Source organism: Notamacropus eugenii, chromosome 6 (genome assembly GCF_028372415.1).
Source record: "Notamacropus eugenii isolate mMacEug1 chromosome 6, mMacEug1.pri_v2, whole genome shotgun sequence".
Taxonomy (NCBI): Eukaryota; Metazoa; Chordata; class Mammalia; order Diprotodontia; family Macropodidae; genus Notamacropus; species Notamacropus eugenii.
In genome coordinates, this window is record NC_092877.1 from 150,483,298 (window position 1) to 150,500,895 (window position 17,598).

The 17,598-nt window shown below is 36.0% G+C and overlaps 1 protein-coding gene across 3 annotated transcripts in view; it reads right to left on the reverse strand.

Moving 5' to 3' along the window:
- FBXW7 (F-box and WD repeat domain containing 7) overlaps positions 1-17,598 on the reverse strand; it is a 289,833-nt gene that overhangs the window by 170,527 nt on the left and 101,708 nt on the right. Inside the window, exon 1 of one of the 3 annotated variants that reach the window (XM_072621261.1) lies at positions 241-494. The exons of 1 other annotated variant lie outside the window; for it this stretch is intronic. In XM_072621261.1, coding sequence (XP_072477362.1) covers positions 241-393 — 153 coding nt within the window. In that variant the 5' untranslated portion in view covers positions 394-494. Of the gene's footprint in view, positions 1-240; positions 495-17,598 lie in introns of those variants that run through there. One more of the 3 variants, XM_072621262.1, reaches the window with a different exon arrangement.

Below are 17,598 nucleotides of genomic sequence, written 5' to 3' on the forward strand. Positions count from 1 at the left end.
TCAGAGCAAGCAAGTGGTTGTCAGTGCAGCCAGTAAATCACCTGATCCTATTACAAAATCAATTACTGCAGCGCGTTCCCATTGCTACACAACCCGATGATGACAAAATGATATTGGATAGCTACTGCAAGGTCAAGAAAACTGCTAAGAACATCCTTAATTTACCTTTTATCATTAGTTCCAAATGATAATGTATCTGATTTAACTATATATTTTGATTTAAAATAAATCTACAGTTACCTTTGGTTGACTGGGGCATTCGATGGACAGTCTCTGTAACTGGTCTGATGTATGGCTGCAAGACAGCAGATCGGAGCAGCAGGTCGAACGGCCCAGCCTCTTCATGAAAGAAGAAATAATGCTGCAGCCACAGCCACACATTGACTTGCTCATCAGATGAGTTTTCTCCTTAAGAAATCAGAACTGGTACTGCCCCATATATACTCAAAATTGGCTGACTGCCTCATTCTGCAGCTTCCTAGCTGAAATAAACACTGCTAAACAGAAAAAACAACAGTGATCTTCCAGATACCAGCTACAATCTCATCACCAAGAAAACTCAAGAAAAGCAGTCTCCCACAGTCCTCTTTTAAAGGTAAGTTGCTTAAAAATTCCTAAATGTTTTATAGTGGAATTTAAGTACTTAATAAAAGAGTAAACTTATGATAAGATGTCCTAAAATTTCACTAACCACTGCTTCTGTCCTCCATCACTTTAAATGTGTTTGATGACTCCTTCAGCTCAGCCTATCGAACCTGTTCCCTCTGTAAATGCACACAATTTCACGACCAACAGGAACGAGCCTCACCCCTCCCTTGCCATGTACACACTGTTCGAGAACAGCTCAATACCTGGAAAAGAACTGCTTGCTGCATTGCTTACAAAAATAACAGGCAGTGAATTATTGGATGGATTCTTTAAACTTACCAATCAGAGCTGCTGACCTTTTATGGCTCTATACTTCCAGAGACCTGCCAGATACTTGACTGTTTTCAGAGTGATAAACTAATTTTACTACTAGGCTCAACATTAATTTACTCCATCTTTTTAACCCTATCACAACTTAAAACATAGGAATAAAAAGAAAATCATATACATCTAAGAAATGTGGCCAATATAAAACTACGCATGGGGGAGGAAGAATTGGCAAACAATTATTTTGAATATTCATATATTTTAAACTACAGAAGAACTGTGAAAGAAATCTATAAAATATCAATGCAAATAATATGTGAAATGAACTGCAAAAGGAAGCAAAAGTGAGAAAACTATTTAAAGGAAAAAAACACGCATAGCTATAGCTGGGCAGATAGTAATTACTATCAAACAGAAACAAGAGTTCTAGGCACTAAATATCACTCTTGGTAAAACTAAATTTTCTGCCATAACTTTATCTAAATAGTCAAAATGAAGTGAAAAAATTAGTTCTAGATAATTTAACAGAATAGGAACATTACATATACCCTTCTACAACCAAGAAGAAAAAAACTTTTAACGTATTCTTACTTCGACAGTAATGAAAAATTAAAAAAAAATTTTCCGCCATCTACTCAGGACACATTACAGTTTCCAGCATCCAAGGGTAACAAACTACTCTGCACATTTATAAAGTAATTTTATTTCAAGTAAGTTTCACTTATTGGAACATCTCCTGGCTATCGACTGCATATTTTATCAGCAAATTTCTCTTTAGATATAGTTTTAAATTATAAGTAGAGCTGCTTAATTTAAGAGATATAAAGAAAAAGAGTCTCATGTTCTACTGCACTGAAAGAAAAGTTCCTTATTTGTTGATCTCTCCCCTCCTTGGCTCAACACTAAAACGAGCTAGTACTGCTTCTCCCTTCACCTTGTGTTGCCCTTTTCAAATTCATGTTTCTGTTAAATCAATTTCTAGCAATACCTAAATAGAGGCATGAACTCCAAATTAATTTTTTTAAGATTTTTTTTCTACATAAAGACAAGGGATACAAACAAACAAAATAATGCAGTAACCTTTTACTCGCCTGCTGGAGGTACTGTCTGCTGCATAGAATTTTAAATCCTGATCTGCAGATGCAATTGAGCTGGTATTGCCAAGGACTCTGCTTTTTCTGTGCTGCTTCTACATGGCTATTCATCGAAAGAGCATATTATGTGGCAAAATTAAAGTACTATCTGCTGAAATTTTTCATAACATTGGGGCGGAGGTGGGAACTTCTAAAACCCTGTTACAGATTGTCCTGTCACATTTTCAGATGCCTGTCAGACATCAGAAAAGGTCGCATTGATGATATGCTTTTAACAAACATGTAGGAAGATGACTTGGAGAGGGAATCCAAAATTATTATACTGTTAATGTGCAAAGACATTACTAGTAAAACTAGGTAAAATATATGTTGCAAAAACTCTTTCCAGAAGTACAATAGCTATAATAATTAGTTTTTAGATTTATCAGTAAGTAAATCCTATTTTACTAATAGGACTGGTTAGAAGATAATTGTTTCTGGTATATTGCAGGTATGTCTGCATAAAGCTTCTCATGCATACTAATATTAACAAAACTATGAACATTTTTAGCTACTCAATTTAAACACTTTCAGAATGAAAACATAAAGCAACAACATAATTAGAAAATCAGAAGCATTAAGTACTTGTGGACTATCCAGATTTTCAAACCCTAGAGTATGCTATAATAGGGATGAAATGGGAACAGTGAAGGCTATTATTCATTATTTATGATTTTTCCCTTTATGTCAGCTAATTTAATGTACTATTGATTCTCAAGATGCATATAGATGGGGCAAGAGGCAAACCAACAGGATCATATATACAAATGAAAAAGACTATCACAAAAATCAGTGAAAGATTATTTAAAAAAATAGTAAAGCTACTGCTAAAATTTCAGTTAAATCTGTGAAACAAAAGTAAATGAATGCCAATGCTTCAATTACCATACAATTAAACTATATAATTATTCGCCAATAAAATATAAAAATTACTGGATGTTTAAACTTATGCCATTATTTTTTAAGCCTTGGGGGAAAACACAAAAATAGGACATTTAAAGAGAATAATACTAGTTTGATTTTACCTTCTTTAGAGAAAAACGAAAATACTTCAATAACTGGGGAGAAGTGTTGAGAAATACGTAAATAACAGGCTGATAATGGCTCATCTGCAACAAAGCAAATAATAATCAAGCCTAAACTGATCTATTAGATCAGACCAGACTTATGTTTCCCTTATGTTTTAAAATACAATTTATAATTTCATTTCCACTAAAGAGGAGGAAAATCCTCCCACGTTTGTACTTTCCTAACAGATATTTAAGCTGTAATCAACTTTACAAAAGTTATGCTGTGTTGCCAAAAGATGACATATTCAGTCAAACTGAACAAGATAGAAATCCTCATCGCTGTTTTATCTGATGTATACCGTTTAAAGAAAGACTAGTCATCTTTTTTTTTAATCTAAAGGTAAGATCCTTTTATCATAAATTAAACTGTATATGTTATTATGCCCTTAAATTTAACAATTCTCTCATTCATTTTAAATACTCAATATATTTTCAGTAGTTTTTCTCTTCTATGTTAAGTGTGTGTGCGTGTGTGTGTATGTGTATATACGTACAGATAAATAAAAGCACCATCAAGCAGCAAATAACTGTTCTGAAAAATTCAATTCTGACTTCCAAAAATCAAAGTGAAAAATCACTCTGGCTCTACAAAAATTCTGGAAAAAAAAATTAACTGAGAAATAAAGAAAAATTCAATAAAACACTAAAAGTTCTTTTGGAAAACACAAAAGAAATACAAAATTATGCCCCATAAGAAAAATAGAATTCTTTATGTTCTTATAAATGCTGATACATTTAAACATTAAGTAAGTCTCAAAAGAAATATGAACTTTATATTAGAAGTTGCAAAGATCCTTTATCTTCCTCCTTTCCCCCTCAGGTTCCCTACTTCCTTGGTACATTTTACATTAACATGCCAAGTTTTAATTTTTTTTGCTACAAATTCTCAGATTAAATCTGTGGGATGCAGTCCACCTAAACAAGCTCTCTACACATGGCCAAATTTTAATTATTCATTTGAAAATACTTATTAATTATCTTTTATTCATAAGATACCTTACTGGTCCAAGGGGCTTATAAAGAGGTAGACTATGGTGAGCATATAAGGTAATAACTGATTTTGATGCATGACTTATAGAATACTTTTCATTACTTTATAGTCACACCCTATACATAACCCCTATGCTCAAGAAAATTTAGAATGGAGGTCAGAAGGGGGAAGACAAAAACACGTTGAAAGTTAAGTAGTTAATTAATTCTTTAATTGTGCTTTCTTAGCTACTCTCTTATTTCATTTTCACAAGGGCACTATGAGGTGGGTAGGGATGCTATAATCCCTTATATTTTATAGTTGATGAAACAGGTTCTGTGAAGTTGCTACCTGAAAATAATCACACAGCTGGTAAGTGGCAAAAGCACAAGTCAAATCCAGGTCTTCTTGTCTTAAAGTATAATGCTTTCTTCACTAGATCACATTCTCTTCTCAGTAATGATACAGGACAAAAATATTAAAGGTGTCAAGAAATAGTAGAGAACTAAGTCCCAAATAAGTGATACAGAGAGTTTTATAATTTCAGGAGAGAGATTATTATATGAATTTGTGAATGCAGATGGTATTTGAGCTAGGCTTTGAGGAAAAAGGCAAGATCTAAGTTGACAATAGGATAATGAAGGGATGGCACTATATTTACAGGAATACATATAGCATGTGCAAGAAACAGGGAGTATACTAGACTAGCTGGAGTTGTGGGTTGATATATGGAAGTAGTAGAAGAGAGGTCAAACTGTAGAAGATCAGGAATGAAAAGTTAAGGATTTTAGACTTTATTTGGCAAAGAGGAGTCAAAGAAGCTTTTGAGCTAAGGAGTGATATAAATATTTTAGGAAAATTAATCTTGCAGCAGTGTACAATGTAAATGGGAGAGTGAAACAAGATACCAATTAGGAAAAAAATGCAATAATCCAAAGAGTGGAATGATGGGAATATGAATTAGGGTAGAAGCAGTATAAACAGGAAGATAAAGTGACAAGCTTAAGACAAAAATAAATATAATATGGCTCTTTTGATTATGGGAAACAAAATAGAAAAAAGAATGAAATAATAAACCATTATAACTGATGAATTTATCCATATCAATGCTGGAATAAGAACATAAATAATGTAATTCATATTTAAGTTTAAATTCAATTCAAAAAACATTTGTTAGAGAAACAAAGATAAACAGAACATACTTTCCTTGAAGAAGCATACAATCTATTGGTAAGATGAGAAAGAAAACACATGTACATAACTACATTGAGAGTTGTAGGGGCAGCTAAATGGCACAGTGGATAGAACACTGGTCTTGGAGTCAGAAGGACCTGAGTTCAAATACGGCCTCATACACTTGACACCTACTAGTTGTGTGTCCTGGGTAAGTCCTTAACTCTGACTGCCTCACCTCCACCCCCTCCAAAAAAAAGAGTTATAAAATGATTAAGCACAAAGAATTGTGACAATGCCTTGAGAGAGACTCAAGGAGGGAGAAAACACGTCTAGTTGGATGAAAGTTCATAGTTAAGCTAACTCTTGGCCAACAGAGGATGCAAAAAGGCAGTGATCAAGAAGGTAGAACAAGTCTGCTCAAAGGTTGAGGACAATGTACCCAAAGGCCACTTTGGTAAAGGCAAAGGATCAGTATTTTGCAAATAATTTAGGGGGAATAAATTATTTCAAAGGGCAGTACTACGAATTAAGACTACAAAGTTGGATTAGAATTAGATCTGGAAGGCAATAGCTCCTGGTTTGCCCCATTCAGGTCATGTCATGGAGGTCCAAGTGCTTCAATTTTTTCCTGATAACAAACCCAGGAAGCAAGAAGAACATACTGAGAGATCTATTGAGCTCATCTGAAATGAGAAAGTTGGCAACAGAGGTCAATGGAAGCAAAAAGAAAATAATTAAATATTTAAATGAGAGCTATATGATGTTCTGGTAACTCATGATACTTCAAACATAATAATCCAAATTATGAATACTTACCCCTGGCCATCCTAGAGCTAGCCTCCAAGATGTTCTGAGCCTCACTTTATAAATTCCTTATGAATCACTTCTGAGACTGAAGTTAAATTTTAAATCTGAAGCTAACTATGTTTCTGACTATCCCATTCCATGCAGTAAAAATGCTGTGGTTTTAAAAGCCTTCCTGTCCAGTTCCTGGTAAACTCTGGGTCTGGATTAGGGAGTACATTTAGAAAAAAAAAAAAAGGAAGAATAACGGCACTCACAAAGGATTTATTTAAGTAGCAAAATTCTTTTCTTTTTTCCTATTTACATGGATGAGGCATATTATTCACAAATGAAGGCAGGAATTTTAACACATCCAATTTAGGAAGTGCCGGTCAGAAGTACATGCCAAACTTTGATGATACAAAGTACAGTGATCCCAACAACAAAGAGAAACCTACAGATTTAGGTAGAAAAGTCTGGATTTCTTCTTGAGAGCTCCAGGGAGTCACAAAACAATTTAGTACTCTATTGGCCACAATTTATGGCATTTTTATGTAATGATTTCTTGAACTGAATTTCAAATATTTTATATGCTGCAGTATGCCACAACAGACAGAAGAGGGAACTGTGTTATTTAGAAATCTCAAAGCATGTATAATTTCGTTTGTTTCAACCTCATCCCTGCAAAGATTAAAAACTTACTGGGGAGAGGAAGGGGAAGTTATTTATATAACTTATGTAATTTTAAGCATACCTTCAAAGTACTTAATTTCAGAGACATCAAAAAATCACAGACTTTAAAATGTAAAAATCATTTAACTACTGTTATAGGCAAATAAATTAAATTCTTATTTTTAGAGGAAAGTAAACAAACTTTCTAGTGATAGGGAATCCACTACTTCCTGATAGGGCTTACTTTACTTTTGGGGAGCCCTAACTTTTAGAACATTGCTTGATTTTCTGAGAGGAAGATAAAAAAAGAGAGAGAAAGGAGGGAAAAGGTTAAGTTAAAGTGTTTTGTGAAAAAAGGGAAATATAAAAAAAGGTGTTATTTTGATAATGGGAGCCATAAATCATGCCCCATACTGAGATCTTTTCAAAAAGGAAATATATACATAGCTTTACACTGAAAAAAATCAATTCCTGTGCCCAGAAGCAATTTTAAGTGGCTTCCAAATCCAATAGAGCTGGATTCAAATCTTGCCTTACATACCACTAGTCCATTACCTTGAGCAAGTCACAACCTATCAGTGTACAGGGCAACTTTTTACAGGTACAGTTCAAAAGAAAAATGTAATGTTGATGGTGGTGGTGGTGGTGGAGGTGGTGTTTAAGTTCCATGAATACAAAATTCCTGTGAACAAGTTTTCTGAGTGCATGTTTTAACATATCTTTCCATTCAAATAAAGATTACAAAATCTCAAAGTTGAAGGGTACCAAGAGGTCATTGGATGCCTCCCATCCCTCAATAAGAATCTGCCCATCAAGAATTCTCCCACAAGTGGATACCATCCTCTGCAAACTACTGATGGAAAACTCACTACTTTTTGAGACAAAATCATTCTGGACTCGGGGAATTGTTGAGGAAGTTTTTCCTTTTCCCTCTTATCTAATCAAGATTGTCCTCATTTGCAACACTTTTAACTGGGTCCTCTTCTCTTCTCCCATGCTGTTTTAACTGGTGCTCTCATCAGCTTCTATTGATTTACTTATCGTCTCTGTGTGGACGGTTCTCAAAGTACTTATCTGGCCCTAACTTCTCTGCTGACACCAGTCACACATCTCGTTTCCTACTGAATATCTCAAGCTCAATGAGTTTTAAGCTTAACATGCCCAAAATGGAATTCTCTTTCTCCCTAAATCCTCACTATTTCTGTTGAGGGTACAGCCACATTCCCAGTTCTCCAGGCCCAAAGAGCTAGGTGTCACCCTCCTAACCCTCTATATCCAATTTGTTTCCAATGCCTATTCAATTTACCTTTGTAAATCTCACAAACACACTACTTTCTGCCACCTCACCTTGGTGGAGGTCTTCATCATCTTACACCTGAACTATCAAAATAATCCTGCTGGTTGGTCTCTCTCTCCTTTAAGTCTCTCTCCACTCAGCTATGTAAAACTATCTTTCTAAAAAACAGGTCTGACCACATCACTTCTGCCCCTATTCAATAAACACCAATGGCTACCTATCAGTGCCAGGGACCAATATAAAGTCCTTCCTAACCTGGCCACTTTCTAATCTTGCATCTTACACCCATGCAACACAAAGTCACTGGCCAAGAGAGCCACACATCCATCCCACCCTGTTCTCTAGTGGGCAGATCAGCTTGAAGTTCCCAGGGAGATAAATACTGGCTTTCTAATCCAACATCACCCATTCCGACTCTCAACACTGTCCTGAAGGTTCAGCTCTGGACGAATAGCCATTCTTTTCTTCCTCTCCCCATAAAAAGACAAATCTCCCTCCCTCAGTGGATACTGGGGCCCCATTAGAATGACATGCTGCTTGTTGAGATTTAGGACACTGCCTTATTCCACTTTTAGCATCACAGTCTCATCTGCCTCAACCTTGTACACAGGGAGGGAGGGGAGCAATCAAGTTTGTAAAGAAAAAATATAGGGCTTTCAGGAGTGGGACTTTGAACAGCACTCAGTCTTTTCCACCCCAGACAGGCATTGTTTCTATTTTATTTTTAATTTAAAAACAAAACAAAACAAAAAAAAACCCCTGTACTAATTTACCTGATCTCAATGGAAAACTCCGTTTTTACTTTTTACATTTTTGGGGTGTTCATTTATATTGAAATATTTGGTATGTCTGTAGAAAACTGACAGTAACACTAGCTTCCATGCCATTCCTTACATAAGACACTCCATCTCCAAACTCCTGGATTTTTACTAACTTATTCCCTATGCTTGGAATTCTCTCATTTCTCATCTCTGCCTCTTGGCTTCCCTGACTTCTTTCAAGTCCCAGCTAAAATCCCACCTTCTATATGAAGCCTTTCTTGATTCACCTTAATTCTAGTTCTTTCTCTCTACTTATTATTCTCAATTTATCACACACACGCATACATAAATACATAAGTATAGTCTGTACATGGTTGTCTGTATGTTGTTCTTCCATTAAACTTGAACTCCTTGAGAACAGGGGCTGTCTTTTGCCCTAGTTCTTAGCACACAGTCTACACAGAGTAGGTACCTAATAAATGTTTATTTGATTGACTCTTCCAGGGTCAATCCAGAAATGTCTATTCCTTCCTTCACAAACAACCCTTTAAATACATACAAATCTTTTCCTGTCTCCAATTACCTTCAACCATTTGCACAGTGTGTGTGTGGGTATGTATGTGTGTTGTTGTTGTGTATGTCCTTCCTTCTCGAAGAGGACCATGACATCAAGATGATGACATGACTTACAGCTGACTTTGATTTGAGTGAGGGAGGGCTGTGCAAGGTCAGCAACCTCACTTTCTTCTCCTGAGTCATCTGGGTCCAGTGGTCTGATATTCATAAGGACAACTGGAGATAGCCCAGGATGCAATGTGAGACCCTGGCTCTTTCAGGCTAAGGTCTTATCACATTCTCACTTTGAGTGAGAAACACCCATTCAATGAATAAGCTTCTTTAAATTACTCAAGGGATGGTCCCTTTAATCAAAAAATAAATAAATAAATAAGTTGGGAGGGGAAGGCCCTCAGGGCTCCCGGGTAAAACAGAAACAATTACTATTAGTTATTACCACTTTAAAGATGAGGAAATTAAGGTAAATGGAGGCTAAGTGGCTTGCCCAGGAACCCACAGCTTATCAACGTCTAAGACCAAACTTGGTCTTGGGACTTTCTGACTCCATGTCCAATGCCCTGTCTACTTCACTACCTAACTGATTCTGTCAATCAACTAGTCAATTAACAAGTATTTATTATCTGCTTACTTTGTCTTTGCACTGTGTTAGGCCCTGGGTACAAAGAGTAAAAATAAAACTGTCTCTGACCTTCAAGAGCTTATAGGCTATTGGAGAAGACAGGCATACATTAGTACACATACAATATATACAAAATTAAGTATGTGTGTATATGTATCTTGTACGTATGTTCAGTATTTTACATGCTTTCTTCCCATTAGGCTATGCGCTCCTTGGTAGTACAGACTATGGTTTTCGTCTTTCTTTTTGTTCCCAGAGATGGAGTCTGGTACATAGTAAGCACTTCATAAATATTTGTTTTTGTTTGCTTCTATGTCTCTCCCCCGTCACACCCGCTTTGCTTCTCCACGCTAATCATCCAGTATCCGTATGGTATTTCTCTATCACTCTCCCTAACCATATTAGTTGCTGTTCTATAGATATGCTCATTTATAAATGTCCTTCCTAAAATACGGTTCACAAAGCTGAAGACTAGGTAATCTGTGACCTGACGAGAGGACTCCTTGTAGATTCCAAAGTCCAGAGCCCTAGCCCTCACTATGCCACAAGAAAAAGCTGGTGCCTTCAATTTGATGGCATCTCAAGTCAAGAGGAAACCAAGAAAGACAGACTGGAACCCTAGACTTCTGATCATTCTAAATCACTTCTTGAACTGAGTTTAACTTCTGAAACGAATTCTCAATTTAAAATGACTACAAATAAAGAAAAATTCTTTACATATCCATAGAAGTTAGTATTGTTCACAAGCCACGTAAGCAAATCATTAATTTCTTTTATAATAATTACCACTTTGATCCCAGATGGTCAAATCCAGCTAGATTATCTTGTCTTTTCATTTGCCCTGAAGAAAGTGGGATCTGAGCCCAGGAATGGGGGAAAGTGGAAAAGAAAAAGGGTTCTGAGACCTGGGAATGGAAAGAAGAAAGGATAGATCAGCGCAGGAAAGGGGCCTTAAAATCAAAGAATGAGCAAGTTCTACTGGGAATCAAAATAAACAGTGGAAAGAATGATGTGGTGAAATCTCAAGTGATACAATAACGAAATAAGTTTGACTCACCCTTTCCCTTCTGAGTCACCTACTTCTACCAAAGGTATCAAACTTTGGCTGCAATTATTTCTGAGTGAAATAAGGATATTGTGAAGACTTATTATCATAAAAATATGGGGAATAGTGAATTTTCTAGATAAAATTTCTTTTCTATAAGGTCTCCCTCCTTGGATACTTGAGTTTCAGGTGTCCACGGTCTGTGGGTGCCCCCCTCCCTTCTTTCTTTGTGATAGGGCTGTGAAGTGTAGCTAGAACTTGAAAGTTCCCTTTTGTTTGTTGTACTGTTGCCACATCAACACTATTACCTCCCGCTTTTCCCCCTCCCCTCTTTTCTAAAGCCACATCTGCAGTTAAGTTAGATATTAGATGAGGTAACTGTGTTAGGATGGGTTTGCCGAGTTTTTCCTGTGTAGATTGTAAGCCTGCCTCCCAGCCAATGGAGAGGTGGGATAGTGGGGAGGTGAGATTCTTTGCGTTAGGGTATAAAAATTGTGCTTTGATTTCTGTAAATTGCGTCCTTCCATCAGATTCTCCGTCCTGGTGGAGGGATGCCTCTTTCTCGCGAGAACTGTAATAAATCATTTTCTGTTCTTATTGAGAAGCCTCTTCATTTATTTAAAATTTTGAGTAAGTTTCTTTTTATCCCATACAATTTCCAAATCCAAACTGAACTAATTATTCAATTTGAGTTTTAAGGGCAAGTCCACCATAAAGAACTACTCAGTAGAAAGGAAACAACTCTCTTGGTTCATTTCTCTTACCAAGAAAAGGAGAAGACTAGATAACATGATTTCTAAGGTCTCTTCTAACTTTAAAATGAGATAATATTAGCTAACATTTAGCATTTTAAAGGTTTTAGGGGAAGCAAAGTCGCAAAGAAAATAAGGTCTAAATCTTGGGATCAAGAAGTCTTGAGTTCAAATCCAGCCTCATTCACAATCTGTATGGCTCTGGGCAAGTCACTTAACTTCTATCTACCTCGGTTTCTTCATCTAGAAAACGGAGGAAATAATAGCACCTATCTCCTAAGGTGGTTATGATGATAAAGATGAAATAACATTTGTAAAGCACTTTGCAAACTTGAAAATGCTATACAAATCCTACCTACTATTTTAAAACGCATACAAATATCCCTATATATAAATGCATAATATCTTGTTTGAATCTCCCAATATCACAATATTATCCCAATTTTACAGATGAGGAAACTGAGGCTGAGAAAGATTAAGTGATTTGTCCTAGATCAGGGTGGGGAACCTGCGGCCTTGAGGCCATATGGGGCCTTCTAGATCCTTAAGTGCAGCCTTTTGATTGAATTCAAATTTTACAGGAAAAATTTGGATTCGGTCAAAAGGCTGCATTTATAAGGATGTAGAAGACCCCAAGAGGCCTCAAGGACACAAGTTCCTGTAATGTTAACCGTTAATGTAAGATTAATGGTGTGGAGGGAGGTAGGGGGAAAGAAGGGAGAAGAAGAATTAAACATCTTCTCTGCCCATTGATAGACCTCAATTACTTTTGTTAATTTCTAATGAGGCACTGATTCTCAAGGGTTGTGATGCCCTCTGGCTCTGAAGAGTATAGAAATACTCTGAGGTGAAGTTTTATATTGGGGCTTCCTCACTGGAAGTGTCTGTCCACAGGAGACTCTGGGTTGCTGATAAGGAGCCACCAGCTTTGGAAACCCAGATGTTGGTGCTTCCCTCTCTGGTAACTATGTATGTATGTAATGGTCAGATAGCTGGATCTCTTGATCTGTGATGTATGGTCAGATATTTGGAAGCCCGATCTTTTGGTCTTTATTTCCTCTGTATTTTCTCTGAAGTCCAGGGTGCTGACTTTTTCCCCTGAAGTAAGTGAATGATACATGTGCTTGATTAAAGTAGATTGTTAACCCCTCAAAAGTTGCCTTCCTTTTAGAAAAGCAAATCTAAGAACTTGTACAGCAGGCCCTCTGCGTATGCTGTTACAGTCCCCTACCTCTGTCCTAGATCATACAGCTAGCAAATGCAAAAAAGTAATCAAGCACGCAATTAACATTTATTAAGTATCTACTATGTGGCAGGCACTGTGTTAAATCTTGAAGGCAGATCTTCCTAAATATCCATCAATCTATCCACTGTACCAAACCACCTCTCAAATATATACAAGACTTGCCACCATTGAGAATATTCAAAAGAGTAAGCCTCAAGTCTTTAAATTTAAAACCAGAGTTTCAAAAAGGTTTCAAGCAATGGGTTACATCTTTGAGATGACCACACAGCTCTGGAATTTTGCTTTTGAAGTCATATTTATACCTACTGAAAACACAGGGCTTATTCGTGAATATATTGACATTACTCAGCCAAGGCATATGAACTGAAATGACTAAAGGAAAGAAACAGTAAAAAGGAGACAGACATTATAGCCTCCCACCTTTCCAGTCTTCTTTTACTCCTCATCACATACTCTCTGACCCACTGACACTACTCTCCTTACTAAAGAACAAGACAATCCATCTTTTATCTCTGGGCGTTTTCTCTGGCTATCTTTGATGACTGGAATGATTTTCCTCCTCATCTCTGCCTACTGGCTTCCCCCACTTCCTTCAAGTCCCAACCAAAATTTCTATCCCCAATGTTTATAAGGCATAGCACTAGATACATACTGAGTGCTTAAAAATAAATGCTTTTAATTTGTGCTTTAAGATTCTTAACATAAAAGACTGTTGGAATTTGAGCAGGGAGAGGCAAAAGAAGACTATTATATTATTTTAGCTAAGTTTTTAAACAATTATTGTAAATTAAATATGAGCACTAGAGGAAAAAATTGGAAAGGAAATTAACAGCTTGGCACAAGAGGTACAGAGTATCCAAGCAACAAATTACCTCAAAATTCAAAAGGACCAAATAGAAACCAATGTAACAAGAAATATTAAAATACAGCTAAAAGACTGAAAAAAATAGAAGAAAATCTAAAGTATCTCACAGCAAAAACAACTGACCTGGAAAACATATCAAGGAGAAAACATTAAGAACAACTGGACTATAAAGAAAAGATCTTTGACGTAATAGTTTGAGAAATCTTAAAAGAAAACTACTCAGATGTCTTAGAACCAGAGGGCAAAGTGGAAATAGAAAGAATGTCGAGCCACCTCCTAAACAAATTTCCAAACTGAAAACTACCAGGAAAATCACAGCCAAAATCCTGAGCTTCCAGGTCACAGAAAAAACACTGACAGCAGACAGAATGAAAGAATTCAAGTACCAAGGAGCCACAGTCAGAAACACACATTACTTTTTTTTTTTTTTTTAGAGATTTTTAAAAATTATTTTGTTTTCAGTTTTCTACAATCACTTTCATATATCTTAGATTCCTTCCCCCTCCCTCACCCCTTCCTCTCTGAGATGGCATTCAATCTTTTATAGCTTCTACATATACATTCTTATTAAATACATTTTCACCTTAGTGATGTTGCATAGAAGAATTAAAATGAACAGGAAAAACCATAAAACAAGACAAAACGCAAAAGAAAATAGTCTGCTTCGTTTTGCGATCCAATTCCATAGTTCTTTCTCTGGAAGTGGAAGGCATTTTGCCTCAAGAGTTCACTAGCAATTTTTTAGGTCCTTGCATTGCTGTGAAGGGCTAAGTCTACCAGAAAAATTCCTCAAACACTGTGGTTGTTGCTGTGTACAATGTTCTCCTGGTTCTGCTCCTTTCACTCAACATCAGTTCATGTAAGTCCTTCCAGGTGTCTCTGAAGTCTTCCTGTTCATCACTGGTATATGAATGTAATGGAATACTATTGTGCTATAAGACACCCTGTTCAGCCATTCCCCAATTGATGGGGATCCCCTTGATTTCCAGTTCTTGGCCACCACAAAGAGAGCTGATATAAATAATTTTGTACATGTGGGACCCTTTATCATCTTTTTGAGGTACAGTCCTAGAAGCAATATTTCTGGGTCAAAGGGTATGCACATTCTTGTAGCCCTTTGGGCATAGTTTCAAATTGATCTCCAGAATGGCTGGATCAGCTCACAGCTCCACCAACAGTGTATTAGTGTTCCAACTCTCCCACATCTTCTCCAACATTTATCATCTTCCTGTTTTGTCACGTTAGCCAATCCGACGTAGCCAATCTCAGAGTTGTTTTGAATTGCATCTCTAATCATTAGTGATTTAGAGTATTTTTTCATGACTATAAATAGCTTTAACTTCTTCCTCTGAAAACTGCTTGTTCATATTCTTTGATCATTTATCAACTGGGGAATGACTTGTATTCTTGTACATTTGACTGAGTTCTCTATATATTTTAGAAATAAAGCCTTTATCACAGACACTAGTTGCAAAATTCTTTCACAGTTTTCTGCTTCCCTCCTAATCTTGGCTGCATTGGCTTTGTTTCTGAAAAACTTTTCAATTTAATGCAATCAAAATTATACATTTTGCACTTTATAATGTTCTCTATCTCATTTGGTCAAAAATTTCTCCATTCTCCATAAATCTGACAAATACAATATTCCTTGCTCCCCTAATTTGTTTATAGTATCAGTCTCTATACCTAGATCATGTATCCATTTGGACTTTATTCTTGTGTATGGTGTCAGGCATTGGTTTATGCCCAGTTTCTGCCACACCGTTATCCAGTTTTCCCAGCAATTTTTGTCAAATAGTGAGTTCTTATCTCAGAAACTGGGGTCCTTAGGTTTATCAAACAGTAGATTGCTATATTCATTAACTACTGTGTCATGAATACCTAACCTATTTCACTGGTCTACTCCTCTACTTCTTAGTACCAAGTGATTTTGATGAGTGCTGAGAAACATACATTATTTATCAGCTACCACTATAAAGGAGTGGAGAATATGAAATATGCTATCCCAGAACACAAAAGACAGAAGCCAAGTATAATTTACTCAACAAAACTAAGCATGTATAATGATATAAGGGAGGAAAATGGATGATTAATGAAATAAGGACTTATTTCCCTATATCAGGACAAGCATTCCTGATGAAAAGACCAGAGCTACAGACAAACTTTGAAATTCAAACACAATAGTAAAGAAAAACATAAAAAAGTAAATGTGAATGAACAATGATAAAAGACTAAGCAAAGATAAACTGCTTACATATGAATATGAGAAGATACAAGCATCCCCTCTATTCCCGATTATCATCAGGGTTCACAGAAGGAGTCCATGACACAAAGCCTAGGAATGGTCCTATTCTATTCTGATGTTCTTAAGAAAAAATTGGAGAGAGTGGGAAATGCAACTGGAGGCCAGTCAGGGGAGGCAAAGGAAGATTAAGAAAAATTATCTCAACTAATCAGGATGCAAAAGCAGATGTCCATATAAACAAGGAAGATGGGGTGGGTTTAGGAGTAAGATGATAGCTATCACTTGAACTTCACTCTCACTTAAAACCAAAGAAGGAGGAATATACACACATACACACAAACACACAGAAAGGAAAGAAATGTTACTTATTAATAACAGAAGCAAAGGACAAAATGTATAAACTTGGCAGAGGTGCAAAAATTATGGAAATAAATCATACCTTGAGAAAATTAAAAAATATTTTCTACCTTTTATAATCAATTTTAATCATATGATTATATGAGGGAATAATTATAATGTTATAAATATGACAAAAGAAGAAAAAAGTTCAAAGTTAAGGAATTAACAACAAGCTTTCATCACTTTTTCAGGCAACCAAGGTGCTGTTTTATATTATTTTAAATCATCACTTGCTATAAAATAACATAAACTATTTTAGGTAGAATTTAATGGTATATGCAAAAATGCAAAAAGCATTATCATAAAGCTTTTATAAAAGAATTTTGAAATATTGTTTCAATGAGCCCTAATGGACCTTTGATGAAAAAATTAACTCAAACCATAAATCTAGAATCTTTGCCATCTCTTCTTAGAAATAAGCAATTTTCAACAAGTTAAGTAACAGCTTTTGCTGAACATTTGTTTCATAGAATCGTGGATTAATGGCTAGAAGGGAATTTAAGAGATACATTTAAAAGATATTATCTGGTTCAAACTCCTCATCTGTAATATGAGGAAAGTGAAGCCCAAAGAAGCCCAAATTTAAGATTATGTAAATAATCATACAGGTTTTCTAGTACCATAACTGAGATTTAAATCCAGATCCTTATGACTGAATCCAGTGGTCTTTTCATTAGATCAATGAAAATCTTCAAGTTGAAGATTAAGTAGTCAAACTCCAACTGAACATTGTGACAAGAAGTCATCTCTAGTACTTGAATTCAGAAAGGAACCCTTACCACAAATGAAATGAAAAAATAAGTTGTATCCTTTTCCACCAAAGAACATGAAATAAACTTCTGTTACCTCCCTATCCCCAGCACCCTTTGCACATGCACCACCACTAGGATTAGCTCCAGAATTAGCCATATCAATCTAAGGTCAAGTTGACAACAAAAGGAGGGGAGGAGTTGAAAGGAAGAGATTACCTTCTCACAGTCAGAGTCAATTAAAACAAAACTGAAGCAAATTTCAGAGGCTTTAAAATAAAATGCATGAAGTATCCTAGCTTAACTCTGAGTTCACAATTCCTGA